Below are 27,909 nucleotides of genomic sequence, written 5' to 3' on the forward strand. Positions count from 1 at the left end.
GAGGAAGCAACTGATACCTGAATGACAAGAGGGAGCCAGTCTTGCAAAGATCTGAAAAGATCTTCAGGCGTAGAAAATAGCAAATGCTTTAAAGGCCCTGGGGCTGGTACACAGTTGGTGTGTTTAAGGAACAGCTGGTGGGTGTGTGTGGCTGGAACTGGACTAAACTAACAAGAAAGTGACAGGACATAGGGTTGGAAAAGTAGGCAGAGGCCAGGTAATGTAAGACTTTCTAGGTTCGGGTAAAGAATTTTAATTTTATTCTAAATACAGTGGCAAATTTTGGAGAATTTTGAGCAGGGCAGTGATATCCAATTTGCATTTTAAAAAACTCTTTTGTAGGAAATTCATAGTTAGGAGGTGATTATGGTAGTCCAGGGTGGAAATGATTGTGACTTGTCTAAGTGATGGTAGTAGCTGATAGCAGTAGAGATAGGAATAAATGAAAGGATTTATGATGTATTTTGGAGGTAGAGTTGACAAGATTGGGATTAAATGTGGGTGGTTAAGGAAATAGTGGATTCAATGTCTTGTAGGATTTTTGACTTCAGCATCTATCTATGTAGAGGGCAATGCAATTTACCAAAATAGGGAGGAGTGAGTTTGAAGATGGGATTGGAAATTCATGTTCTTTTTTGAGAATGTTAAGTTTGAGTTGCCTGTTAGACTTCTAAGTAGAGATGGCAAGAGGATATGTAGTTCTGGGCTTCATGAAAGAATTATTTGTATAGAAATACAAATGTAGTGGCTGAGAGCGGTGGCTCATGCCTGTAATCCCAGCACTTTGGGAGGCCGAGGCAGGCTGATCACCTGAGGTCAGGAGTTTGAGACCAGCTTGACAAAATTGGAGAAACTCCGTCTCTACAAAAAATATAAAATTAATTGGGTGTGATGGCACATGCCTATAATCCCAACTACTTGGGAGACTGAGGCAGGAAAATCGCTTGAACCTGGGAGGCGGAGGTTGCAGTGAGCCAAGATCACACCATTACACTCCAGTCTGGGCAACAAGAGTGAAACTCCATCTCAAAAAAAAAAAAAAAATTAGAAGAAAATAAATACAAATGTGGGAGTCATCAGCTCTTAGATGTATTTAAAGCCATAAGAGCAGATGAAATTATACCTATGGAATGGGTAGATGGAGAAAAGAAGGAGGTCCCTGTACTGATGCTGGGGGAATACTAACAATTTGAGGCTGATCAGAGGAGGAATATCCAGAAACAACTTTAAGAGAGTAGCCAGATATAGAGTAAAAACCAGAACTGTGAGATGTAACAGAAACCAAAAGAAGAAAGTGTTTGAAGAAAGGAGTGATGAATGTGTCAAACATTACTGAGAGATGGAGGAAGATGGGGAAAGGAGATGATTGTTGAACTTGGCGACAAGTTGCAATGTGTTGAGAAACAGTAGGTGGGAAAGTGGAGACAGAGACCATGGACACCTGATTCAGGATTTTTTGCTATAAATGGAAGGAGAAAAATGGGACAATGGGTGGAGGTGATATGAAATTAATGTTTTATTTTAATGAATGATATTAAGGCAGGTTTATTTGCTGATGGGAATGAGTCAACAGACAGATAAAAACTTACGATGTAGCAGAAGGAAGAGAGAACTGAGTGGAGTCCTTGAAAAGGCAAGAAAAGATGGGATCTGGAAAACAACTGCAAGTGCTGGTTTTTGACAGGAACAGGGACAGTTCTTTCAATGTAACAGAAGAAAGGTAGGCAGTGTGAGTACAGGCATGGAAAGATTAGCATATTTGATAGTAAGAAGAAGGGAAAATGCCTGTCTGATTTTTTCCTCCTTCCATGACATAGTTGAGTTTATCAAAACAAAATAATATGCCTACCATTATGTACAAAGGAAGTATGCTAGATAGTCTCTAGATAGTCTTATCTAAGGTGCTGTTTCAGTATCCATTTCTCTCTAACAAACTACAATTGATCCTTGAGCAATATGGGGTTAGGGACACAGACATCCTCTCTGCCTGTGCAGTTGGAAATCCACATATAACTTTTGACTTCCCCAAAACTTCATAAGTTAATAGCCTATTGTTGACTGGGAAGACTCGCCGATAACATAAACAGTCAATTAACACATATGTATATTATACACTGTATTCTTACAATAAAGTAAGCTAGAGAAAAGAAATGTCATTAAGAAACTAAAAGGAAGAAAAAATATATTTACTATTCACCGAATGGAAGTGGTCTTCCATTCTCATGGTCTTCACATTGGGTGGGTTGAGGAGGAGGAGGAGGAGGAAGAGGAAGGGTGGGTCTTGCTATCTCAGGGTTGGCAGAGGTGGCAGAGGTGGCGGAGGTGGAGGAGGTGGAAGGGGAGGCAGGAGAGGCAAGCGCATTCAGTGAGACTTTCACTGGAAAAAATCTGTGTATATGTGGCCCCATGCAGTTCAAACCTGTGTTGTTCAAGGGTCAACCAAACTTCCGAACTTAGTGGCTTAAAACAGCAATTTATTATTTCTCACTTTTTGGTAGATTGACTTCTGCTTCACAAGGGTTGGCCAGGGTCCTGAGAATGGTGAAATGTCCAGAATGGCCTCACTCTCATGGCTGGCAGTTTGTGTTGGCTGCCAGCTGGAAGCTCAGCCGGGGCTGCCAGCCAGAGGCCTTGGTTTTCCTCCATGTGAGCCTTTTCACACAGATGGTTGGGTTTCCTCACCCCATGGCAGTCTCAGGGGTGAAGGACTTCCTACATGTTGGTCAGCTGGATTGTTTGGGAGGGATTCAGTATTAGGTTAGTTTCAGCTTTGGGGACCATATTTTATAATTTATCTCTTCATACAATCTATAACTGAGAAACCATATCCATATTTTGACTTGCTAATTAAGACTGTCCGATAAGAATTCTTAACAACAACAGCTGTGATTTTTCTCAGACCTAGAAAATAAGTAAAGCTTCATTTCCCCTTTGGTGACTTGAATTTCTTTTCCCAGGTAGAAAACTGCCACCTGTCACCAGGACTCCTCTTATTTTTCTGTGCACATGGCAGATTTATCCTGGGTGCAAATTTTAAAAGTCCCATTTCCCTCGCTACACACGCACTAGTTACAGCATTTTTCTGAGGCACTGTCAAGTACCAGTGAAAAGGGAGCACTGACTCCGTGATCACACACAGGAAAATGAAGAGCCCTTGCTTCTGACCCCATGGATGTAAACACAGTCAATGTGAAACTATACTTAAAGCTTTGTGTTCCCAAGATAATGAGAAAAAGGAAATCTGAAAAAGTGGCATGTTCATGAGTGAGAAATGGTGGAGTCCAAAATATGGAAGAGAGCTAACTGACAAATCCCAAAATCATGCAGCTTCTGGGAAAAGCCACTTGGCCCATACAGATATTCCTATAGCTTTTCATTGCAAAAAAGTTGGAATGTAAACATGATAATTCGTTATAAAGTGAATTCTGTTTTCCCCTGAAGTTACATCACAAAACATGCAAACAAAAAATACCTGAAATTGAACATAAAGTTCCATTAGAAAAATGTATTTTTGGTGAGGAAGTGATAGGGAGGGGAACTAGTCCATGCAATATTTTAGACTTGTATCACCCTTGCACCCTTATGTCTACTAGAAATTGAAATTACGGTTAAGCTGAAATACCTTATCTTTGCCATGTTTTCTGTATCTCACAGCATTTTCCCTACTTTTGCCAGCACGTCCCCTTTCCAGACCATGGAAATTTCTTTTATATCTGAGGTTCTTTCACAACTGAAGGGTTCTTTCATATCTGAGGGCTGTCCAATAAACTTTCTACAATGATAGAAATGTTCTGTATTTTCACTGTTCAATACAGTAGCCATTAGTTACATATGATGACTGAATGCTTGAAAAGTGGCTAGTGCAAATGAGAAACATAATTTAAAACTTTATAGTTAGCTTTAGTTACTTACAACTAAAATATAAATAGACACATGTGGTTAGTGACTACCACATTGGACAGCGAAGCCTGGTGTCTCACTTGTAGCTCATGGAATTCTGCTCCTCCTTTTCTCTAGATGATGAAAAACCTGAGCTGATGGACAATGCCCATAAGCGTATTGTGATATTGCAACTCAGGTTTTTCATTAATGTAATTACTACAAATAAATACTATATGATAGTGCTTAATGTCTATTATATGATAGTAAATACCATATAGTATTTATTTGGAGTAATTTGATTAATGTTGTATCCCTCACTGGATCACAGGCTTCTTAGGAGTAAGGGCTTTGTCTGTTTTTTCTTACTTTTATATTATGCCCAGCACCTAGTACAGTGTCTGGAACATAGTAGGTGCTCAATAAAGATATGAGTAAATGAATGAATTAAAGAATATCCAAACACCTTTGATATAAATGAGAAATGAGGACTCCACTATCTACTCTGTGTGTGTGTGTGTGTGTGTGTGTGTGTGTGTGTGTGAGAGAGAGAGAGAGAGAGAGAGAGAGAGAGAATGGGAGAGAGATTGATTCTAGAGAATAAACATATGGAGAGGAGACAAAGACCAGGTTATTAAAGAGAAATAGAATTGATTGCATAATACTTCAGAATCAGAAAGTTAGCTTTATTAATAATAAGACTCTTCTTAAGCATTTACTATATGCCAGACAGTACCCTAAGTACTTTACATGAAGTGTCTCATGTAATCCGCGTAAGCTAACACTGTAGAATACGTACTGTTATTATCCCCATTTTACAGATGATATGGAGGACGACAGGAGTAATTTGCTGGAGGTCACACAGCAAGTAAGTAGTAGAACATGCAATTAAACCCAGGTAGTCTGGATTCAGAGCCTGCCTTCTTAACCACAATGCTGTATTGCCTTCTGTTTGATTATGTCCATATGGTGACAGAAGCTTAGTGACCTCAAATGTCTGCATCAGGTCTTTTGTCTAAATTTAAGCTTCAGTAAACCAGTATCTCCTGGAGGTTTAGGCCTCTTTCCAGCAGTGCACATGGAGGGGAAGTGGGAATAGCAGCATAAGGATAATAGGATATGAAAATCTGTACAGGATTCTTTTTTCTCAAAGAGTCAAACAAATATTTTTATATCTAGGATTTTTTGCCTTCTAATAATAAGGGGAAAATAAAAGTCTTCTCTTGAATAAAATGAAATGCAAAATAATATCTCCCCCTTCTCCAAATCTCTGGTCTGGTAAGAGAGATGAATGAAAGCTAAGAGTTACTGTTATCTTTGTGTGAATGAGAGTTTTACTTCGCTTTCCCTCTCCCTTCCCTCCTCTCTATCATAAATTTAGTGCTCCATAAATAGTCCAAGGTTGGCATTCCTATTTAGGTGCTTCTTTGTTTCATGTAAGAATAGCTTATCTTCCCGCGCTAGTTATACTGTTTGCCCCCCAACTCCCACCCATCAGATTCACTCTTTGCCCTTCCTTGTCCTGCCTGGAACCCTGTACATTGACTTCTGTGGGCTCCCTCATCCTTTGGCTTCTGACTGTGGTTCATTCAGCAGAAACTTGGCATGGGGGTAGGAGGAAAAGCAGAAAGGAGAGACTGGATTGTTTCTTCCCCCTTCTTTCTCCCTACTTTACTGCCACATTCTTGCAGGAGCTGCCTGATGGCCCCTTCGATGTGACTCCAGTACTTACTGGGATCTTCTTCTTCACCTCACCCCCGTATGTCGAGGGAAGGAAATGTTTTACCACTCATGCAGGCCCCTGGGTGTCTCTACTGAGTCTTGTTTCCCTTAGCTTGGCCCACATCTTTGTAGATAGTCCGTTTAATAAGTTATTTTCAGCAAACTGTTTTGAATAGAATAGTATTTCCTGCTTGGGACCCAGCCTGATATATTTTGCCTCTAGTGGTTTTCAATTTTCTTAACGGCTGGAAGAGGCCTCAGGTAGATTGTTCCATAAACTGGATTATGAGATTGTGTTGCTTTGTTTCCAACATTGCTCAGGGGAGAGATACTCTGAATGTAGCAAGCATGTGTACCCTGTTACATGTATCAGAAATAGCTCATCAGGCTTTTTTTTTTTTTTTTTTAAACCCTTGAATGAAATGAACTCAAGATTATTTATTCCCTTTGCCCAGAGACTGATCATCAAGCAACCTTGTGATTACTAAATTGGTTTCCTAGGTATCCTGATGCAGAGAAAGGGGTATCTTGGAGGGTGGACACCAACAGTTCAGATCCTGGAAAAGTTTAATCCTCTCTTATATTGATCAAATGGATTGTTTTTAAAGAAAAGAAAAGAAGAATACAGTGTCCCTTCTTCCCCTTCCACATGCATACCACCTTTTTCCTTTCCAGCTTGCATTCCTCTTTTCTCTCTCTCTCTCTCTCTCTGATTTTTTTCTTTTTGGTTTTTGCTTGCTTTTGCTTATGGCTTCAGCCCTGTGTTAAAATGAAGATTCCATTACTCAGCTCTATAAACTAATCTGTATCCATTCTTCTATACTGTGTCCATAGTCTGTCTTCCTTCCTGTTTTGATAAAAGAATAGTTTTTCTTGTCAAAGACCAGCTCCTCTCTTTGTGCTCTTACACTCATCTCTCTTGTTCTCTCAAGGATTTCCATTCCTCACTTACTATCCACTTTCTCCCACAACAGTTTCTTCCCTCTTCTTGGAACATTCCCATTGCCATTTGAGCATGCTCTGACATCTCCTATTTTAGTAAAAACCCTTCCTTGACTCCATATCCCCCTCCAACTAGTGCTCATTTCTCTGTTCCTCTGCACAGCAAAACTTTTTGAAACAGTTGTTTATACTGGCTGGCACCACTTCCTTACCTTTCATTGACTCCATTCTGGCTTCCTTCCAGGAAGCCATCACTCCACTGAAGCAGCTTTAGTCAAGGTCATTAGTGACCTCCATGTTGCTGAATTCTATTGCCACTTCTCATCTTACTCAGCCTCTTATAAACATTGGACACAGCTGACCAGTCCCTTTTTAAAATACTTCTCTTGGCTTCTGTGGCACCATTCTTACAGTTTTCTTTCCTGACTCCTCCTCCTCTATTCAACCTCTAAACGTTGGTTTGCTGAGCACTGGACATGTGACTAGTGAGAAATGAGATATGCCGTAAAACATAACATTCACTCTGGATTTCAAAGACTTAGTATTTAAAAAATGAATGTAAAATATCTCATGAATAATTTTTTACATGGGTACATGTTGAAATAATATTATTTTAGATATATTAAGTTAGTAAAATTATTCTATTTCTTTTTACTTTTTAATATGGCTACTAGAAAATGTAAAATTACACATGTAGCTCATATGTGTGGCTCACACATTTCTACTGGATAGTGCTGTTCTAGAACCTCTTCCCTATTACCCTTCTCATTTCATCTTATCTAGTTCTGTAGCTTTAAATACCAACTATATGTTAACTCCCAAATGTAGACCTTTAATTCTAACCTCATATTTTAAGCCAAGACTTACCTACCCACTTGTGCTTGAATTTCCATTTGCATGTCTAACAGGCATCTTGGTATTAATACGTCAAAAATGGCATTTTCTATTTCTTTCAACTACTGAATTTCTCATCTCAACCAATGGTGCTATCCTCTGTCCAAGCCAAAACTTTAGTCATCTGTGATTACTCTATTTTCCTTGCCCACTTCATCCACTTTAGCAAGTCTTGTTGGTTCCATCTTCAAATTATATCTTAAATTCCATCAATTTTTCTTTATCTCCATGGCTACTACACAAGTTGAAACCACTGTCATCTCTCCTAGACTACTGCAAAAAAAAACAAAAAACAAAAAAAAAAAGCAGAAAAAGACCAGGACAGGACACTGCCAGCTTCCTAACTGGTCTTGTTGATTCCACTCTTCTACCATGACAGTCTCTGCCCCATACCTCAGAGTGATCTCTTTTAATTTTAAATCGCATGGTGTCTACTTCAACTCTCCAGTGACTTCCCATTGTGCTTAGAAAATAATCCATACTTACTTTGGATACAAACAAACAAACAAACTTACTTTAGTTTGCAAGGCCCAGCAAGAGTCTCACTACTTGTCTCCCTGACCTCATCCCATACCACTCTTCTTCCTTGTTATAACAATCTCCAACCCCACTGGCCTTCCTTCCCTACTTTGATCATGTCAAGCTTATTATGCCTTTTGTGTGGGATTCTTCCCTCTGCTTCAAATGCTCTGCTCCCAGTGTTTTGTGTGGCTGACTCCTCTTCATTCTTCACGTCTCAGCTCAAATTCCGTCTTCTTAGAGAAACCATGCCTGTAAGCACTGTCCTGTCCTGGTCATTTTTTTTTTTCTTGGAATCTCTCTTTGTCGCCCAGGCTGGAGTGCAGAGGCGCTATCTTGGCTCACTGCAACCTCCGCCTCCTGGATTCAAGCAATTCTCCTGCCTCAGCCTCCCAAGTAGCTGGGACGGCAGACGCCGACCACCACACCCAGATTTTTTTTTTGGTAGAGATGGGGTTTCACCATGTTGGCCAGGCTTTTCTCAAACTCTTGACCTTAGGTGATCTGCCTGCATCGGCCTCCCAGAGTGCTGGGATTACAGGCGTGAGTCACTGTACCTATCCTGTCCTGGTCATTTTCAATCCAATCATACTCACACACCTCTCTCTTTATTTCCCCCTCTTTTCTTTCTCACTGAATTTATTTTTGTTTATTTCTTCCTTTTAGTGTCTGTCTCCCTTTACGAGTGTAAACTGTTCAAGGGCAGAGGCCTTATGTGTCTTATTTGCCTCTACGTTCTTAGCATTTGATAGAAAGCTTGAAACAGAGTAGGCGCTAAAGACACTTTTGAATGATAAGTTCTAAAATAAGTATTAATCAAATGGATGTTCTAAAAGAAATAATGAAATAAAAATACTATTGGAATGAATAAGTTCGTTTTGAAATGAATAATATAGGATGCCTTAGAAATGAAGGCATAACATAAGGAGTTATGCATTACACTTTAACAGATGTTAATCCTTTATTGTGACTGAGTTTGTCATATCAGGAAGTATCGAGGGCCTAGCATTTGCAAAACACACTGTCTCTGCCCTTAGAATTGTGAGAGCCGAGAGAGCAGTGGGACCCTGAGCCTCTGAAATACAAAGGGGAAGGATGACATTAAAGGAGAAGTGGTGTGTGTGTGTGTGTGTGTGTGTGTGTGTGTGTATAAGAATCAAGAACGGGTGCCCGCTCAACAGATAACAGCTCACCTGACTCCAATTTTGCCTAGATTTTAGCTCTAGCAGGAACCATGGCTATTATTTCTTTAGCATCTGGGGCAGTGCTATGCATAGCAGATTTTTCAATAAATGTTTCTGGAAGAATGAATAAATAAATTTAGGAATTGTAACAAAAACTCACGGAAAGTAAAGTCTTAAAATTACTGACTTTGGATGATATTGAAGTGCCTAGAAACCACATGAAAAAGAATGCACATGAACTAAAAACTATAAAGTAGAAACAGATGAATTGGACACTTGAAGGTACACTAGCATGAGGATTTGGGACTAAGAGAATAATTCCTTTTTCTTGTCCTCCTTCACGCCCCCAGAGTTGAATCAACCTCAGAGTTCCTGTTGACCTCAGGAGAGGATTCCAAAAACACAAATCAGGAAAACAGAGTAGGGGAAATCTTTGAAAGTTAAACAGCAAAAACATCCATCTTGAGGACATCTCATTTTTTCCCAATCCAAGTTAGATCTGCTATGACATGTAAAAGAAAATGAATGATGATGTTGATCATGAATGTATTATCTGGTTGTGATAATAATGGACAGATGTATCTGTGTCCGGACCATACTTCTGCTATGGTCTATTTTAGGGAGCTTCTGGATTTTAATCTAAAAGTCATATCTGGAAAAGAGATAATAATTTGTGTTCACATAGCACTCTTCATCCAAAGGTCTCAAAGCACTTTACAAAGGAATAATTATTATTATCCCAGATGGAACAACTCAGACAGAGGGGCTGCTGCCCTTTTCAGCAAATTGGGGAGTGGAAGCCCCTTGACTCCAAACATAGCCATAGGCTATAAATTATTGAATCCTGGCCTCTCTTGATTGGGAACTGGAACTACCAATGAGAGGCTTTTTTTTTTTTTTTTTAAATCAGAAAATCAGGCTCCAATCTTAAGAATTTCAGCATTTGTTCAAAACATATGAAAGTGAATGCTTTTAAAACTGATGAATTTTGGGCAAAGTATGGCTACTTAAAATAAGAAAAGTGGTTATTACAGTCAAACTAATAATGGTTAACATGTGCTGAACACTATTCTAAGTGGGTTATACATATTACTTTATTTAAGACTCATAACAATTTTAATGATGTAGGAAGATATATCATTTTACTCACTTTACAGTTGAGGAAACTGAGACAGAGAACGTAAGTAGCTAGGCCAAAATGTCAGTCAAGCAAACTGGCAGAGCTGGAATTCAGACGCAGGCAGTTTGACTCCAGAGACTTCACACTTAGCAAGTTTCTCTGTGTCCAGCTACTGTGTGAAACATTTCACATGAATTAACTCACTTAATCCTTACACAACTCCTAAGAAGTAGATATTTTACTGGGGGCCCCTTCCAAAAAAGGAAATCAGAGAAATTAGAGACCTCTTAGATGATAATGAAAGTGACACCAAGAGACTGCCTCTTACCCAGGGAGTTCTGACGGTGCTATGCATGAGGACGTGCTTTGGCAATGGACAAGCTTGGATTAGAGTCCCAACTGTGTCTGTCATTTGGAAAGTTATTAAACCACTATAAATTTTCCAGTTGTGAAATGCAAAGTAGTTAAGGCTCAGAAATGAAAAGACTTAAAAAGGTGAAGTGGCCGGGCGTGGTGGCTCAGCCTGTAATCCCAGCACGTTGGGAGGCTGAGGCGGGAGGATCACGAGGTCAGGAGTTCAAAACTAGCCCAACCAAAATGGTGAAACCCTGTCTCTACTAAAAATACAAAAATTATCTGGGTGTGATGGCGCGTGCCTGTAATCCCAGCTACTCAGGAGGCTGAGGCAGGAGAATCGCTTGTACCCGGGAGGCAGAGGTTGCAGTGAGCCGAGATCACGCCACTGCACTCCAGCCTGGGTGACAGAGCAAGACTCCATCTCAAAAAACAAACAAACCAAAAAGGTGAAGTGAGTTGTCCAAGCTCACGTTCCAGTAGAGGTGGAGTCAGGATTTTGAAAAGTAGACAAAAGAGCACTGGGCCAGGGGTCAGGGAATGAGGGCTATTCCTGCTGCCAACAAGGCTGTGTGACCTTGAGCAAATCAAATAATCTCCATGGTCTCTGTGCCTTCCTCTGTAAAAGAAGGACATCAGGCTACATTGATACTAAAGTCTTCCCCAGTGCTAACATTCTGACTCTCAATATCTGTTTTCTGTTTAGTCCCTTGTTTGAAAATCCTTGGATGAAAAGAAATTAACCATACAGAACCTGAAAGTGACTCTGGAAGCCAAATTTAGAAAACAGATTTCAAAAGGAGAAAAAATAAGTTTACAAAATTTCTTTATTTAGAAAGCGAGACTGCCCTGCAAAGTGTTCGGCTTGATTTGTGAGACTCAGTGACCAGATAAAGGCCATACAGATCTCCTTGATTAGCCAGTTCTCCTAGCTGCAGTAAGCCATGAACCTGGTTCAGTGGCCCTTTCTGGCCTGCTATCCTGGCTAAAGCTGGAAGAAGCCCATCCTGTGTGGGAGGGATCCGAGAAAAGAAGCCAAGCTTTTCATGTGGGTGTTCTATCTTGAATTCAGAATGTCTATACCATTCTGTCTACTTCTGTTTTTGTTCTTAGTGATTATTATATAGTGACACAGCCCACTGCTACCATGAACCAGTTTTTTTCACAACCTTGTGCTAAGCCATGGTATAGTGAACAGGTCTGGCTTCCGTTTCTTTATGTGGTTCTATTCAAAAGTGTGAGATTGAGTTTGTTATAAATCTTGGCAAAAAAAGATATCCATAGCTTTGTGATCTTGGGAAAGTCACTTAAATTCTCCGTGTGTCGATTTTCCTCATGTTTTTGTAAAATAATGCTTATCCCATGTGCTCTTCAGTGTTATGAATTTCGAATAGTGTATATGTGGAAACAGTTTGAGGAAATTAAAGACCTCTTAGATGACAATGAAAGTGATGCTGGCCAGGCACGGTGGCCCAGGCCTGTAATTCCAGCACTTTGGGAGGACGAGGTGGGTGGATCACTTGAGGTCGGGAGTTCGAGACCAGCCTGGCCAACATGGTAGAACCCCGTTTCTTCTAAAAATACAAAATTAGCTGGGAGTGGTGGCGGGACCCTGTAGTCCCAGCTACTTGGGAGGCTGAGGCAGAATTGCTTGAACCTGGGAAGCAGAGGTTGCAGTGAGCCAAGATTGCACTATTGCACTCCAGCATGGGCAACAAGACTAAAACTCCGTCTCAATAAATAAATAAATAAATAAATAGATAAGAGAGAGAGAGAAGAAAATAATATATTTATTCTTCATGACATATGCTATTGAAAAATTGTATTGCTTTTTTTTTTTTTTTTTTTTTTTGAGATAGGGCTCTGTTGCCCAGGCTGGAGTGCAGTGTTATGAGCCTTACTGCAACCTCTGCCTCCTGGGTTCTAGCATTTCCCTGCCTCAGCCTCCCAAGCAGCTGGGATTACAGGTGAGCACCACCACGCCCAGCCTTTTTTTTTTTTTTTTTTTTTTTTTTTTTTGTAGTAAAGATAGGGTTTCACCATGTTGGCCAGGCTAGTCTTGAACTCCTGACCTCAAGTGATCTACCCCACTTAGCCTACCACAGTAGGCTAATACCACTTAGAAATTCGCAGCTCTTAGATTGGGAACCACCAGTGTAAGTAAAATATTAATAATTCTCAACGTTAAGTTTGGCCCTTACTGTGCACCAGACATTGTTCTAAGCACTTTACATATTATCTCACATAATCCACATCCTCCTCATCCTTCTAGTCTCAGCTTAAATGTTATCTCCTCAGACAAGCCTTCTGTTATCCAAGTAGACCTATCCTCTCCCCTTTCCATTATTCTCTATCATTTCATCCTGTTTATTTCCTTCAGGATACTCAGCAATACAAGTAATTAGTTACCCATTTGTGTACTTGTTTACTGTTGTCTTCCCAGAGTATGAGCTTTGAGAGCACAGACATGTACTATTGAACAGTTTGGTTCACCACAGCGTACCCAGTAACATATAGTGCCTCAGTGACTGGCACAGAGGAGCCATTTGATTGAATATTTATTGAAAGCACATAATAAGCAAAAAATGGCTTTATGAAGTAGACCCTATTATTTTCTCCTTCATACTGATAAGGAAACTAAGGCCTAGAGAGTAAAATAGACTCATCCCAAAGTTGGTAAGTTACAGAGTTGCTTTAAAACCCAGCTATTCTGGTCTCCAGAGCACAAATTCTTCACTACGACCCTCGTCTCAGGAACAGAAGACTGAGTTCAGTCCTGGCTGTGTGAGATCTTGAATAAGTCCCCTATCCCCTCTGGGACTTTTTCTTTCATTGAAAAATGAAAGAGCAGATGTCGCTATCTTCCTTATAGTGATGTTTTGTGATTTATGAGGTCTGTGATCTATGAAAATGAAATGGGGGACACTGAAGGAGCCAACAAGGTTGGCTTGATGGCTTTAAAAGTGCCAATTTTCAGTTATTTTCTTCCTTCTCTCCTTCTTTCACTGGAGATTTGCTAATCCTTATTTTATGCCAGGCATTGTGTTGGAGGTAATAGGAATCCAAAGGCGAATAGGATATATATATAAACCCTTACATTAACATGCCTGGCCTGATGGGAGATGCAGACCCATTAAATGGCTGCTTGAAATACAGTATGGGCCATATCCCAACAGTAATACTATGTGAGAGGCTCATGGCAATACAGAGGAGGAAGGGATTAATTCCATCATCTATGTGTATGTTGGTGGGAGTAGAGGTGGATATGTAGGAAGGGAGATGCAGTATAATGCTGAGCTGGGCCTTGGGAAAAGAATAGTTATCCATGTGGACAAGGTGGAGGTGAGGCTTTCTGGACACAAGAGACATTGTGTGCAGAAGCACACCAAGAAACAGCATGAAGTGCTGAGGATTGCTAGGGTGGGAGGTTGGCTCTTAGGATATGAAGTTGGCTAGACAAAGAGAGCCCATGAAGAGCCTTGCTGAGGAGTTTGGACTTTACTTCTGAGAGCGGTAGCATGGCCAAATTGTGCTTACATTTTATTTTTAGAAGGATCACTCTGGCATTGGTAGGACTGGAGATAGGTGATGAGGTGAAAGGAGTGGAGACCAGTTAATAGGCTTTGAAGTTGTCCAGGTGAGAGATGATGAGGACTTGGACTTCAGGTGTTTGCAGCAGAGTTGGAGTGGAAGTAGATAAATTGGAGATTATTTTAAAAGGGAGACCCAAAGGCCTTGGTGATTAATTGGATGAGGAAGAATAAAAGATGAGATGAAGGGACTCATTGTAATGGATTGATATAGTCTAAAAGAATAAAACAGTGGCATTAATAATTATAGGTGATTTGGAGTGAAGTGGAAGAAATAATGATGTTGGTTTTGGATGTATTGAGTTTAAGATGTCTCTTAGCCGGGAGGAAAGGTGTAGCTCTCTCTACTTCCTTTCCAGAATAGCAGTCCTAGCCTAAGACAGTCATCCTTGGACCAGTTTCCTGTGGAGCCAAGTTCGGTATAAAATTCCCCAAGATCTCACTGGCATTCCTGAGCTCCACATCTTTCAAGGTTAAAAGCTGAGTGTTGAAAACTCCCTGGACCCTCACTGATAGGCAAATGGATTATGGAGCTGGGTGGGTGGGTGTGTGTGTGTGTGTGTGTGTGTGTGTGTGTGTGTGTGTGTTTTAAATCAGATGCTGGCTCCAGTGCAGCAAACTCTTCTGCCTCTTGCAAGCATCAGCCTTGGAAAAACAAAACAAAACAAAACAAAACCTTTTTTATGGAGCAGCCTGACAGACCCTGTCAGGCTCTGGCTCTCTATTGGCTCCCAAGAAGCCCCCCACCTCTCTTAGCAGATTTTTAAAAGATTAGGTTGTACGGTGCTCAGCCAGATCCCCACGTGGCTGCTGAAGAAAGGCCAGAGTGTTGGGGACTGGACCCTTTCTCAGCCACCACTTCGGTGTCCTCAATGCTGAGACAAGACACCTTGTAGCTCAACTCTTTCCGTAATGACGGGGCTGGGATCCTCCCCCACCTCAAGTCGAATATCCAGCTCTCACCAGGCGGTGGCAGGACCGAGCACGTGGTATCATTTAGGGGCTGGGCTCCAGGGTCCTCCTAGGAAAGAGGACAGCCCAAGAGGCGAGAGGCTGGCCGGCCACCCTGGCCATGGCAACCTCTCTGGCTCCTACAGCTGCCGGCCAAAGGCAGGGGGCACGCCCTGCGTCCCATTCCCACGTTCATAGGATGGTGTCAGGAGCCCGTTATCTCTTCTCCGCCTTCTCCTCACGCACCACCCCTACTGTCATACCGATAAATCCCGAGAGCAAAGGGTGGCACGATTCCTCCCTCGCCCCTGCGGGCTGAAGGCGGGCACTAAAGCAGTGCAGTCCCAAGCTTCCCCTGCAGAAGCCGCGCTCCCCACTCAGTCTGGGGGCAGAGGGGGCGCGAGAGAGCAAGTGGGCGGGCGTCCCATCCTCCGCATCCTCCTCCAGGTCCTGGCGCACAGGGTGGGAGCGCTGCGCTGCGCCGCGCTGCGCATCGCGGCCCGCTTGCCGCCTGCCCCCTGCCCTAGCTGGGCCACCTCCCCGGGCTGCCGGTGGAGGGCTAAGAGGCGCTAACGTTACGCTGTTTCCGGTTTTCCAGCGGGCTCTGTTTCCCCTCCCAAGGCGGCGGCGGCTGAGCGGCGGAGCCCCCCAAATGGCCTGGCCAGATGCGGCAGGTTTGCTGCTCAGCGCTGCCGCCGCCGCCACTGGAGAAGGGTCGGTGCAGCAGCTACAGCGACAGCAGCAGCAGCAGCAGCGAGAGGAGCAGCAGCAGCAGCAGCGAGAGCGGCGGCAGCAGCAGGAGCAGCAGCAACAACAGCAGCATCTCTCGTCCCGCTGCGCCCCCAGAGCCGCGGCCGCAGCAACAGCCGCAGCCCCGCAGCTCCGCAGCCCGGAGAGCCGCCGCCCGTTCGCGAGCCGCAGCCGCCGGCGGCATGAGGCGCGACCCGGCCCCCGGCTTCTCCATGCTGCTCTTCGGTGTGTCGCTCGCCTGCTACTCGCCCAGCCTCAAGTCGGTGCAGGACCAGGCGTACAAGGCACCCGTGGTGGTGGAGGGCAAGGTACAGGGGCTGGCCCCAGCCGGCGGCTCCAGCTCCAACAGCACCCGAGAGCCGCCCGCCTCGGGTCGGGTGGTGCTGGTAAAGGTGCTGGACAAGTGGCCGCTCCGGAGCGGGGGGCTGCAGCGCGAGCAGGTGATCAGCGTGGGCTCCTGTGCGCCGCTCGAAAGGAACCAGCGCTACATCTTTTTCCTGGAGCCCACGGAACAGCCCTTAGTCTTTAAGACGGCCTTTGCCCCCCTCGACACCAACGGCAAAAATCTCAAGAAAGAGGTGGGCAAGATCCTGTGCACTGACTGCGGTGAGTCGCCCCCTCCCTTTGCTGGAGAAAGGGGGGAGGGGCGAGGTGGTGGAGAATGGGGGTGGGGCGGGGAGGTGCTGCAGGTGCCCGGGCCTGGCAAAGTCCGGGCGGTGGGGGGTGGGGCCGCCCCTGGGCAGGGCGCCTGGCACGGGTGGGTGAGGGGGTTGGGGTTGAAGAGAAGGAGGATCAGGCTCAAAGTGTGCCAGGGGCGGGGGGCGGAGGGAGGCGCTGGCCTGTGCCAGCGGGGATCTGCGGCTGATGTATGGCATGTGGGGCTGGAAAGCTGCCATCATAGCCCAGTAGCGGAAGGAAAAACGGAGAGGTCCTGGCGGTGCTGGCCTGAGGCTCAGTGTCAGGAGTGACCCTCGGAGGCCTTGCCCGCTCTGCTCCCGTGGGCCTGCCGTGCCCAGGCTGGCAGGGTCTGCAGGAGCAGCTGGGCAGACTCCCAGGCTGTGAAGGCCTCCGCTTACAAGTTCTCCTAGGGAATGATCCCCCCCGCCCCCTCCTTCCTCTCCTGGGCTGGTTGCTCTGCTCATCCACACCGCTGGCGCAGGCAGAGTTGGACTTTTTCTGCTACTGTTTTCCGTCCTCCATGTGGCTCCAGTTTTTTTCTCCATCGTGATTGTCTGTTTTTGCTAAGCAGGTAGCCCATCCTTTTCTTAAGACTAGCAAGCAGTCACCTCTTTTTTTTTTTTTTTTTTTTTGTAATAGCTGTTTCTGGGGGATATTACAAGGTCTGTTGATTGCGATGATGATGAAAGAGAGTAACTTACTTCTGCTGAATGCTTTAAGTTCAGCTCTAACGTCTTACTCGCCAGATGTATTTGACTGCATCTTTCATCTTCATGATGTTGGATGCTGCACAGGAATGCAGGTGATTAGAAACAAAACATGAAATCTGTAGATCTCTGCAGCTGGGAATGGAAGTCTCCCATGTCAAAAGTCAAAGAAATGTCAGTCTAAGAGCTTTTTCTTCTTGTCCCTGAATCCAGTACTTACTTCTTAGTAAGATATTTCAGATCAAATTGACCCACACTGGAGCATTTGGTGTAAGCCCGTCTCGTGCTTATTCACGTTGGGGTTTCTTTTTGTCCCAACTAAAGCTGAATTTGTTGGCATGTGGTATGACTTGCTGGACTGTGTAATCGCTGAATTATGATAGACGTCCTGTACTCTCATAGAAATTGGTATGTTTACCAGTTTACCAACTGATTCTAGGTAGTGTAGACAGGCTTTGTTTGAGTAGCAAAATATGTGTAACAGCTTATAGTAAGTTTTGCTGCCCTCATCTTTCTAGATCAATACCTATGACTTTTGGAAGCTTTCCTCTCCCACTCCCTTCAGGAGGCAAATTTTAGGAGTTTAGTTATGGGAGTATATCTAGGCACTAACTGTGTTAAACTGTGATCACTTTAATGAGAAGAATCTTGGCAATGTCTTAATAAGGAGGGGAAAACTTTGGGGGATAACAGCCGTTTATCACCCTGACATTATCCTTAGGAATATCATCGACTGCTTTTTAATATTACTTTTATGTTCTGAAATGTTTTATGATGACAAACAGAGACCAGCTAAGAATTTCTAGTTTTTTATTCTATTGAGTATTTTATCTGAGATCCCTTGGGGAGCTGTGAAACAGTATTATACAGTGAAAAATAGATAGTAAAAATATTTATTGAACCTTGTTCAAGGACAGCTGCTGTTTGGTTGTTGGTGAGTTGCTCCTGCATTTGCACAGTGTATATCTCCACGTAATCCCTAGTCTGGGCTGCTGAGGACTTGATGGTCTTTGTCAGACAACCCCATAGAGTAACTGGCTTCTCTTCTCCCTTGTCTGCCTCCTTCTACTTTCTCCTTCCCCCAACACAATATGCCTCATCAATTACACATTGTTTGTTCTAGTGAGTATTTAATAGCTTAACAGTTGAATGCAGAAATCATGAAAGATTTGAGGGTCAGAAACATGGTCTGTTTCTAGATTATGATCATCTCATATTATCAAAATAGCATGTGTAGTACAGTTCTTAAAAAGATACATTTAGAACTGCAATCACTGGTAAAGGAAGGGCCCTCACATATCACAAATTATCAAGGATCAGGAATGTGTATGGCAGTAAACATTTTAGAATGCAAAAAATTGCTTTGAATTGATATTCAAAGGAAAGTGTATAAATAGGTACTATTTTGGGGAGCCTTATCTAAGGGGATTAGAAATTAAAGTACCTATTTGTGAGACTTGTGGAATTGGTGATAATATAACAGAAGAGCATAAACTGCATTTTCTTATTTTCTGCTGTGTGGTTAAAGAAAACATGTACTGGTGATGGTATATTAAATAAGGAAACAAAATCATCCTAACTAACCACAACACTGTCCTTGTGCTTAGCAGGAAATAACTAACAAATTCATTTTCTGTTTTCTATTCTAAAGAAAGCCCTCTGGGCCACAGGGTCATTGGGAACATTTTCTCCTTGGAGCAGATTTGCCCATTGCAAAATAGGGAAACTGGCACTTGGAAACTGTCGTCGTGGCCGTTATATTGAGCAACTGAGGTTGCATTGTTGCTTTGTTTAGCTAGTTTCGGGTCTGAGTGTGTGTAGGTTCTGAGAGGTGTGGTTCCCTGGGAGGTCATCTACAAAGCTTGTGGGGTTTTTTTTTGTGGGGGGAGCACCAAATGGAGGGATAATATTGTGTTTAAAAATTGGCCTCAGGAGCATCAATGCGGGAGGTCACACTGGACCTCTTCTTACCAGTCCTCGTAAATGGCTCGTTTCCAACCTGAAGTCTGTAATATAAGGTGGGGAAAGGTAGACAGGGGTCTTGCTGGAATAGCAAGACCTGCCAGAGTGGTATTTTTACATATCTAATGGGTATCATTTATCCAGAAAGAGTACATCTGGTGATAGAGTTGAGTAAAATCTTTGCATTTCTTAGAAGATTGCATGTACGGAGGGAGGTGTTTTCTGTACCTTCTGTGGAAAGGCAAGGAAAAAGAGTTAGAAAGACCTTGCAGGGATTAGCAACTCTGTACAATGTTATAAAAGCATCCTGTTCTGCAAATAGTCCTGCATTTTAAAAGATGGTTGCATATATTTTGGTATAATTACACCCTATCTTGTTGTTTTCTTATATTCATGTTTTTAAGCAGTTTCCTTATTGAATAGATGCAGTAAATAGCATAAAAAATAAAGATCATTTCTTTCTTTGGGATTTCCTGATTAGCGGTTTTCCAGTGTATAGTGTACTTTGTTGTTAAACAAGGAAAGGTGTATTCCTGGAGAATTTTACATTCTTTAGGATAGTTTTAAATTAATGTGGCACCCAGATTCACATATTAGAGAAAGGTGGTTCACAAAATTCAGTATAGCAAAAGCGACTACATATTTTTAAAATGCTGTTTATTTAAAGAATCTTTTCTTCCCTAGCCAGCTGGAAACCCAGCTGTGCTGCAGCTTGAAGATGGGAAAGTGAAACTAGATTAGAAACTGACCAGTCCTAGTGATGAGGACTAGAGGCATGGTTGCAGATTTAAGGATTGAATTACCACCCTAATGTCATTATTTCTTGTAGTGGCTGCTTTCCTTGGCAGACTGCAATTCTTGGGGCAGGAACAATAGCTTATCTTTGAGGTCTTCTTTCTCTGAGCTCTCCTGCCCCCCAGTGTTTTGTACTTTGCTTGGTTTATAGAAGGACTCTCCATCAGTGTCATTTGAATGGGTAAAGTCAAGTGAAGTTAAAGAAAGCCTCCAGATTAATACTAAAACAATCTTAACTCTCTGACCTGTGACATCAAGTCCTGTGCTGAAAAGCTGAGTTTGATGATAGCCTTTACCTGTCGCTATGGGAACCTTTCTTCCAAAAGAATCATTATCAACTAGAGTACTTAACCACAATGTGCTTAATCATTGTGCTGATTAGTGTTAATGGGATTTGAGCGGTGGAGAATAAAGATCTTGCTGGAAAAGACCCTCTTATTTTTTTTCTTTTGGAAAGTAGATTACTACTTGCCCACCCCCAAATTTAAACAAAAATAAAACAACCATCGGTTTGAATTAACAAACAATTTGGGAGCTAGGGATGGTGGAGTATTAACAATCAGGTGACTAACTTCCTCTCAGCCCCTAATCAAAGCAAATGTGTTTCTCCTTTACCATCCTCTTTTATCTAGGGAATTTTAATTTTATTTTCTAATATCAATTAGTTTTTTTCTTTACAAAATTATATATATATTTTTTGGAGCTGTAACACACTTATATGGCTCAAAATTCAGAAAATACATAAAAATATATGAAGAAAAGTTTCCTTCTTAACCCCCGTTCTCAGCTACCCAGGTTTAAGGCTCTGTGGTAAAATATTCAAGAATAATTTATTCTTGAAGTGTGTGTTTCTCTAAAAACACAATGTTTTTAAAAGTAGTCTTTTTTTTTTTTTAGATGGAGTCTTGCTCTGTCACCCAGGCTAGAGTGCAGTGGTACATTCTTGGCTCACTGCAACCTCTGCCTCCCTGGTTCAAGCGATTCTCCTGCCTCAGCCTCCTGAGTAGCTGGGATTACAGGCACCTGCCACTGCGCCTGGTTAATTTTTGTATTTTTAGTAGAGACAGGATTTCACCATGTTGGCCTGGTTGGCCTCCAACTCCTGACATCGTGATCTACTCACCTCGGCCTCCCAAAGTGCTGGGATTACAGGCGTGAGCCACCGCTCCCGGCCCAAAGTAGTCTTATATTTTCTTTCGACAGAGGAAGAATGTTAATTTTGCCATTAAGTCAATTTTGTGGTAAATTTGTCCCAGGTAGTACATATTTTCTTAACCTGGCCCAAGATCTTATCTACCTAGTTCTAATGATCTCTGAGTCCTCTATCTCAAGTGTCTAGTTAAAGGATCCTCTCTTCTCAATACCTTACCTCACAGATATAATTCAAGACTCAGGAATGAAAATACCAACTTATTTTTCAGATACTTTGCCATTAAGTTTTCCATGACAATACATTTTATAAGTCTTAATTGGGATGCTCAAAGGAGAGATCCAAAGTTTTATCGCTGAGATTCAGGGCTGCATCTCAACCCATACAGCAATTCTTATTGTTTCACCCGCTTGGTGATCTCACAGTAGCGTCCATGTGGGAGATCACATGATTTCACAGATAAAAAGAGAAAACTCCACAGTGCATAATTGCTTTGATTTTCATTCAGAAGCCAGAGTCCCCAGTTGTCAATGAAGAGTTTGATTTGGACCATATTCATGCACAGCTGGTACAATTCCAGGGAATTTAGCTACCTGAATACTGTTCTGAAGTACATTTAAGGTAACTGATTTGAACATAGCATTAAAATTTCAGAGGAACAGGGAATTGCCATTTGGATACATAGGAAAAAAGTAAATATGCAAATATCAAAACAGCAGAAGTCTTAACCCTCTAAACGCTGTTTGCTTAGTGGCATTTGGCAATTTTGAAAATTTGGGAAAGGAATGGTGATATCAGTATCATTGAAGTTTCCCCAATGCAGTTTTCAACAACTTGTTCTTAGATCTTTCTTTGCAAGGTCTGAAGTGTTGTTAGTATAATTTGCACTAAAAGTAAGAGAAATTTCCCCCCAAATTTTGTGTTTGGATGGATGGGTGTATATGGTGTGGGGATTTTTGTCTTACTTGTTTCTAGCAAGTTAACCCTCTCCTCCCACTTATTTTTTGGAATTTGTACATAGAAATAAGTCCAGGTTATGAATTTCAAGAGATGATACAGGGAATTCTTTAGGAAACTAGGGAAAGTAGATGAATTAATCGGTAGAAGTGCTAAATTATGACAAGTTCGAACAATGACTTTTATATTTAATTAAAGCAGACTTCTTTAAAAACAGTAATACATGCAGATGAATCTTGCTGAGCTAGAGCTCCACGTCAGATTGTAAGAACTGAAGCACACCTAGAGGATGATTAAAAGGTATTAGGATGACATGAAAGGACATCCTGTACCCAGGCAAAGAGCTAGGGAGCTTTTGCCAGTCTGGGGTCAAAAGACAAATTCACACTTATGGAGTGTGATTAATTGCTGCTAATCAGCTATAATGTTTTTGATAATTATGAAATTAAGTTAAGAAGCCTTCCTTCTCTGGCTAGTTGGGAGAATGTGGCATATGAGCTCCATTCTACAGTAACATTCCCTTCCCAGTTTGTATATGCAGTAAGATCCAAATAGCCATCTCCAGGGACCTTCCCTGGGACAGAGACCTGACACTTCCGGAGCCTGTCAGCTCTGCTCTATGCCTCTGTTCAGGACCAGATTGTGCTGCTAGCCTCCTGAGTGTGGGACAGGACTGGTGGTTAACATTTCATTTACCCTTGCAGATGTTTCTAGAGCAGCAGAGGCCCAGGTACTGTAGAAAGTTTCTGTGTTCTGCAAGCAACGCAGACCTCCAAGAAGTGATGATCAGATTACTTTTTTTTTCCTCTCCCCAGAAACTGAATCTACAGTTCTGTTTATCATTCACAGTTCCTTGCCCTGTGCTGAGGACACTGGCTCCCTTACACCTTCTTTCCCTGATCTGTTATATAAAGACTGAGGATCTGTCTTTGTCCTTTACGCTGGGATGTTTTACTTGGTCTTGATCTTGATATTGATCCAACTAACAGAAGCCAGGCTGAATTAACATTCCTCAGAATTGAATGAGAGAAAGGTCACAAAATGGCTAAACACCTGGTCCAGCCCATGCAAAAGTCAGGACATCATGAATTCTATTGTGACAGTGATGCAATTTGATATCCCAAAAGTTTTATTACAAAAAGAACTTTCTTTTAATTCAGCCTTTTAAATGTTTGCTTCAACAAGTATTTAAATATATATTCTGTGTAAAGAACAAGTTACTTTAGAGGAACTGCATCAGATACAGTCGCCATCACCAATGAGCTTACAATTATATAACAGTAATTTAACTTAGAATACGATAAACACTATAAGATATGCCAACATAGTGCTTTTGGGAGGAGGAGAAGAGTCAAAAAGGAAAGAAAGATAATATCTGGTTAGAAGATTAAAGAACGTTTCTTGGAGAAGTAGTTTGAGAAGGGTTTCCAATAATCAGAGATAGTTGAGGTGAGAGTAGTTTGGGAATAGAGATGAATCAATTGATTAAATGTATTTCTTGCAGCAAGAGCAGCATTCTCAGTATTAGAGAGGGGATGTTTGTGGAATTAAAAAAAAAAAAAAACAGAATGAAAGGGGAATGAAAATAAGTAGCCTGGAGAGGTAGATTAGGGTGATATTGTCTGTCTTTCTTTGCAGAGATGGAGTTTCGTCATGTTGCTCAGGCTGGTCTTGAACTTCTGAGCTCAAGTGATCCTCCCCCTTTGACCTCCCAAAGTCCTGGGATTACAGGTGTGAGCCACTGCGCCCAGCCTAGGGTGATATTTTAATCAGTCTTGAATGCTAGGCTGAGGAATTATTCTTAATTATATAAGTAGTATTTGAAGGCTTAGGTTAAAAGTAACTCAGTAACATTTTGTAGTTCAGTGAATGGGTCTTGCACATACTTCGTTAAACTTAGCTGGAAGTTTCGTGTTTTTTTCCTATGGCATTGTATTCATGTTATTATAAATGGTATTACTAATTTAATTTCATTTTTCAGTTACTCATTGTAGTATGTAGAAATATCATTGTTTTGTTTTGTTTCATATATTGACTTTGTATGTTGTGACCTGAATACATTCACTTATTTGTTCTATCAACTTTCTTTTTGTATATTTCTTGGGATTTTCTATGTACATAATTGTGTTGTCAATGAAAAAAAGATATTTACTTTTTCTTTTCTAATCTGTTTCTCATTTGTTTCTTTTTCTTGTCTTATTACACTGCCTAGGACTGCCAAAGTACAATGTTGAATAGAAGTGGTAAGAGCAGATATTTTTTTTCTATTCATGCAGGAAAACATTCAGATGTTCACGATTAAGTATGATTTCAGCTAAAAGTTTTTAATAGCTGCCCTTCCTTCAAAAAAAAAAAAAAAAGTCTACTCCAAACAGTGTAATGACTAAGAGTTTGAGCTCTGCAGTCAGATGGACCTGGGTTTAGAAGCCATCTTTTGCGGCCGGGCGCGGTAGCTCACGCCTGTAATCCCAGCACCTTGGGAGGCCGAGGCAGGTGGATCATGAGGTCAGGAGATCGAGACCATCCTGGCTAACATGGTGAAATCCCATCTGTATTAAAAATAGAGAAAATTAGCTGGATGTGGTGCCACACGCCTGTAGTCCCAGCTACTCAGGAGGCTGAGGTAGGAGAATCACTTGAACTTGGGAGGCAGAGGTTGCAGTGAGCTGAGATTGCGCCACTGCACTCCAGCCTGGGTGACAGTGAGGCTCCGTCTCAAAAAAAAAAAAAGGAAACCATCTTTTGCATATTCCAGCTGGGTGATATTGGGCAAGTTACTTTCTGCATCTTAGTTTCCTGTAAAATGAAGATAGTGATAGCACTTAATAGAATTGCTATAAGTATTAAATGTAATAATGCATGTAAAATAATTAACATATAATTTGATCAAAAATGTTAATTATTAACCAAAGTGAGCAGGAAGACTAGGTAAATGAAAATATTAAGTTCCAGAAGAAGACCGGTGGCAGGCAAGTGGAAACATTTTTATGAACAACTATGCTTTTCACCCAGATATCCCCATTTGTTTCAACTTGAGAGTTATTGGGCTAGATCTGGTGGAGGTGGTGGTGAGAAGAGAATGGGTTATGTGTGTGGTCTCATTGTGGAGACACCTATGTGAATCCCAGGATATGAATGCTCTTTCTGTGGAGATCTCAAGTAGCCTACAGATCTTGATGTGCTCGTAGGTATGTGTTGGTCAATTTTTTGAGAAGGCTGCAGATAGATATTGTTTTTCTCTGTTTCACAAATGGGAGGACTAAGACTCATAATCCACAGTGTCTCTTTCAAACTCCCATCATACTAGTGGGATGAACCAAGTTCTGGAGTCCTGCCAGCTTTGCTCTTTGACTTCAGTAGGTCTTATCTTACATTTTTGCTGTTGTCAGGAGAAGTTGCTGAAAGTCCCTGGAAGATGGCTGAAAGCTTCCTTATTTTCAGATAGGGTCCCTGACTCATCCTGCTTTGATTTGGGGGTTTCCAGGGTTGGGGATGGGTTCACACTCATTCCTTCTCTTTTCCTGTTTCTGTAGTGAGTTGTAATATATCTGGTGGCTTCCCAAGGTCAGAGGAATAGAGACGTGATCATGTAACAGGTGACATTTTTTGAGTTTGTGTGATTTTATTTTTATTTTAAATAATTAATTGATATGTGAAACCTGATGAAAGTATGAAACTTTACTCTTTAAGTGTTTTTAGGACAAAGACTGCCAATTATTTTACATGCATTATCTCATTTAATACCCATAACAATTCTATTAAGTGCTATCATTATGTTTATAGAAAATGAAAACACAGAAAGTAATGCATTTGGGGGTTCTTCCTCTAAATATTTGTTCGTTATTATTACCCCACAGGTCCTTGGCTGGCCATGAATCCCCTGACCTCAAGAAGTAGTCTTTATTTTTTCTTATTCTTAAAGTCTTAGTATTTGTGGCCTATATTATTTATATAACACTTATCATTTAATGCCATACATTGCTAGTTATCCTTTGATGGGCCAGTATCTTATCTCGTTTACCTGGTGGTAAGATCTTTAGGGGCAGTAACTTAAAATATGGTGAAGTTTTAATATTTGATTGCTGGTATTGCCAAGTAAAAGGGGAGCAGTGGGAGCATTTGCTTTCTCTACTGCCCACTTTTTTCCTAGACACATTTCAAGATTCATCAAATGACAGCCCAGGCTAAGGGACAACCATGGAAAGTGCCTTCAGACATTTCAATGAGGGCGGAATTTTGCTTCCTGATCATGTTTCAGTTCTGTTTTGTTTTGTTTTTCTCAGTAGTCCATAGTTTCTTTATTTTCTTGCAAGTAATTATCCTCTTTTGTTGAGTTTTAGAATTATCTCTAGGTAGTTTTTCTCATGTATGTCAACATTTTGGCTTGTGTTCTTTTTCTGTGTTTTGGTTAGTTGGCATTCTGCAAAATTTACCAGTTTCACTTGCCACCTGAGCTTTTTGGATATTCCTTATTCTGGTCTCTCACTGGAATGCCCAGATGCACTCTTAATCTGGCCTCTTCATGCTTCAGGCTGAATACCTTCAGAGGTAAGAGGTAAGACCGGGTGCCTTTTTTGTAGTAAGCTGAGATCACGAATTAGGAGTAGCACCTTTTTGCCTAGTAGACAATTTAGGGGCTTCTGGAGGCCAGTACTGGTTCTTTGATCGCTGGTTTTCATTTCGAAAGGGCGGTGGTGGGAGCCCAATGCTTTCTCCTAATGTTTCTCCTTTGGCATGTTCATTCTTTCACCATTCCCTTGAAATGAGGCATTTTCTGCCATGTCTGCTTGGCTGAAGTATTGGGTAGGGTGTGGGCTTCTCCTCCAGCTCCAAGTTGGACACCACCTTGCAGAAGGCTGTGGCACTCAGCGTCCTTGAGTCTCTGAGTCCCTTCCACTGGTGCCTTTGGCCATAGGTATGATCTCAATACAGCACCTTGCCGCACTTGCTTAGACCAGCAATAGATTTCTTAAGCACTGCCCATTGATGCCTCTTTTCTGGAGTAACTTTGTATGGCTTTAGAGAGGAGGGTTTATTTACCAGTCAGGATGGAACAGGTAGTGATTAAGCAGATGATCTGTCATGTCTGAATCTCTGTCTCTGGATGAGAGAAAACAGCAGGGCTGCATCCAGGGCAACTTTTCTAGCATTGTTATTGGTTGATTTGATTTTAGGGGAAAAATAGTGAAAACAAAAATTTTTTTTAAAAAAAAAAGGAGTCTCATACCATGGCAGGATCCAGTTGTCACAGGATGAATCCAAGGCCTGTAAGTGAAGAGTTGCTTTTAAAGGACTCTGAGACTTCCAAAGACAGCCTGTCTGACTGCTTACTGTTGGTTGGTTTCTTTCTCACAGTCTGTTTGTATGGGTTTTACTTCTGACACTCTCTTACCTGAGGCTTCACCTCTCTCACCTCATCCCACCTGGCTTCCTTCCTTTCTACTTAGGCCTGCTGATAGAATTGCTCTTCTCTGAATGTAACATCCATTCTTCAGCCCCCATTGTCAAGAATCAGGAAAATTTCCAGAAATTTCTAGTATAAAATTCCCAACCCTTCCTTAGACCTTAGGTCTGACAGACCTAGTGGGGAGGTAGGCACAAGCTTGGGATAGGATGAGGGTGGAACCAAATCCGGTAAATCTGGCTAAGTTTCCCTTAGGTTGGATTCTTTTGGACATAACATGGAGTTTTGTTGTTGTTGTTGTTTTCCCAGAAGTCATCTTCCATAATTCCAGGTCTCATTTTCAAAAGGAAT

At 41.8% G+C, this 27,909-nt stretch overlaps 1 protein-coding gene across 3 annotated transcripts in view; it reads left to right on the forward strand.

The window, feature by feature from the left end:
* Positions 1–27,909, forward strand: part of NRG2 (neuregulin 2) — a 260,716-nt gene that overhangs the window by 50,027 nt on the left and 182,780 nt on the right. For 2 of the 3 annotated variants that reach the window (XM_008014663.3, XM_008014664.3), the window contains exon 1: positions 15,248–16,511. In XM_008014663.3, the coding sequence (XP_008012854.1) occupies positions 15,821–16,511 (691 nt within the window). In that variant the 5' untranslated portion in view covers positions 15,248–15,820. Of the gene's footprint in view, positions 1–15,247; positions 16,512–27,909 lie in introns of those variants that run through there. The other variant, XM_073010636.1, reaches the window with a different exon arrangement.

Source organism: Chlorocebus sabaeus, chromosome 23, assembly GCF_047675955.1.
Source record: "Chlorocebus sabaeus isolate Y175 chromosome 23, mChlSab1.0.hap1, whole genome shotgun sequence".
In the NCBI taxonomy this organism is placed as follows: Eukaryota; Metazoa; Chordata; class Mammalia; order Primates; family Cercopithecidae; genus Chlorocebus; species Chlorocebus sabaeus.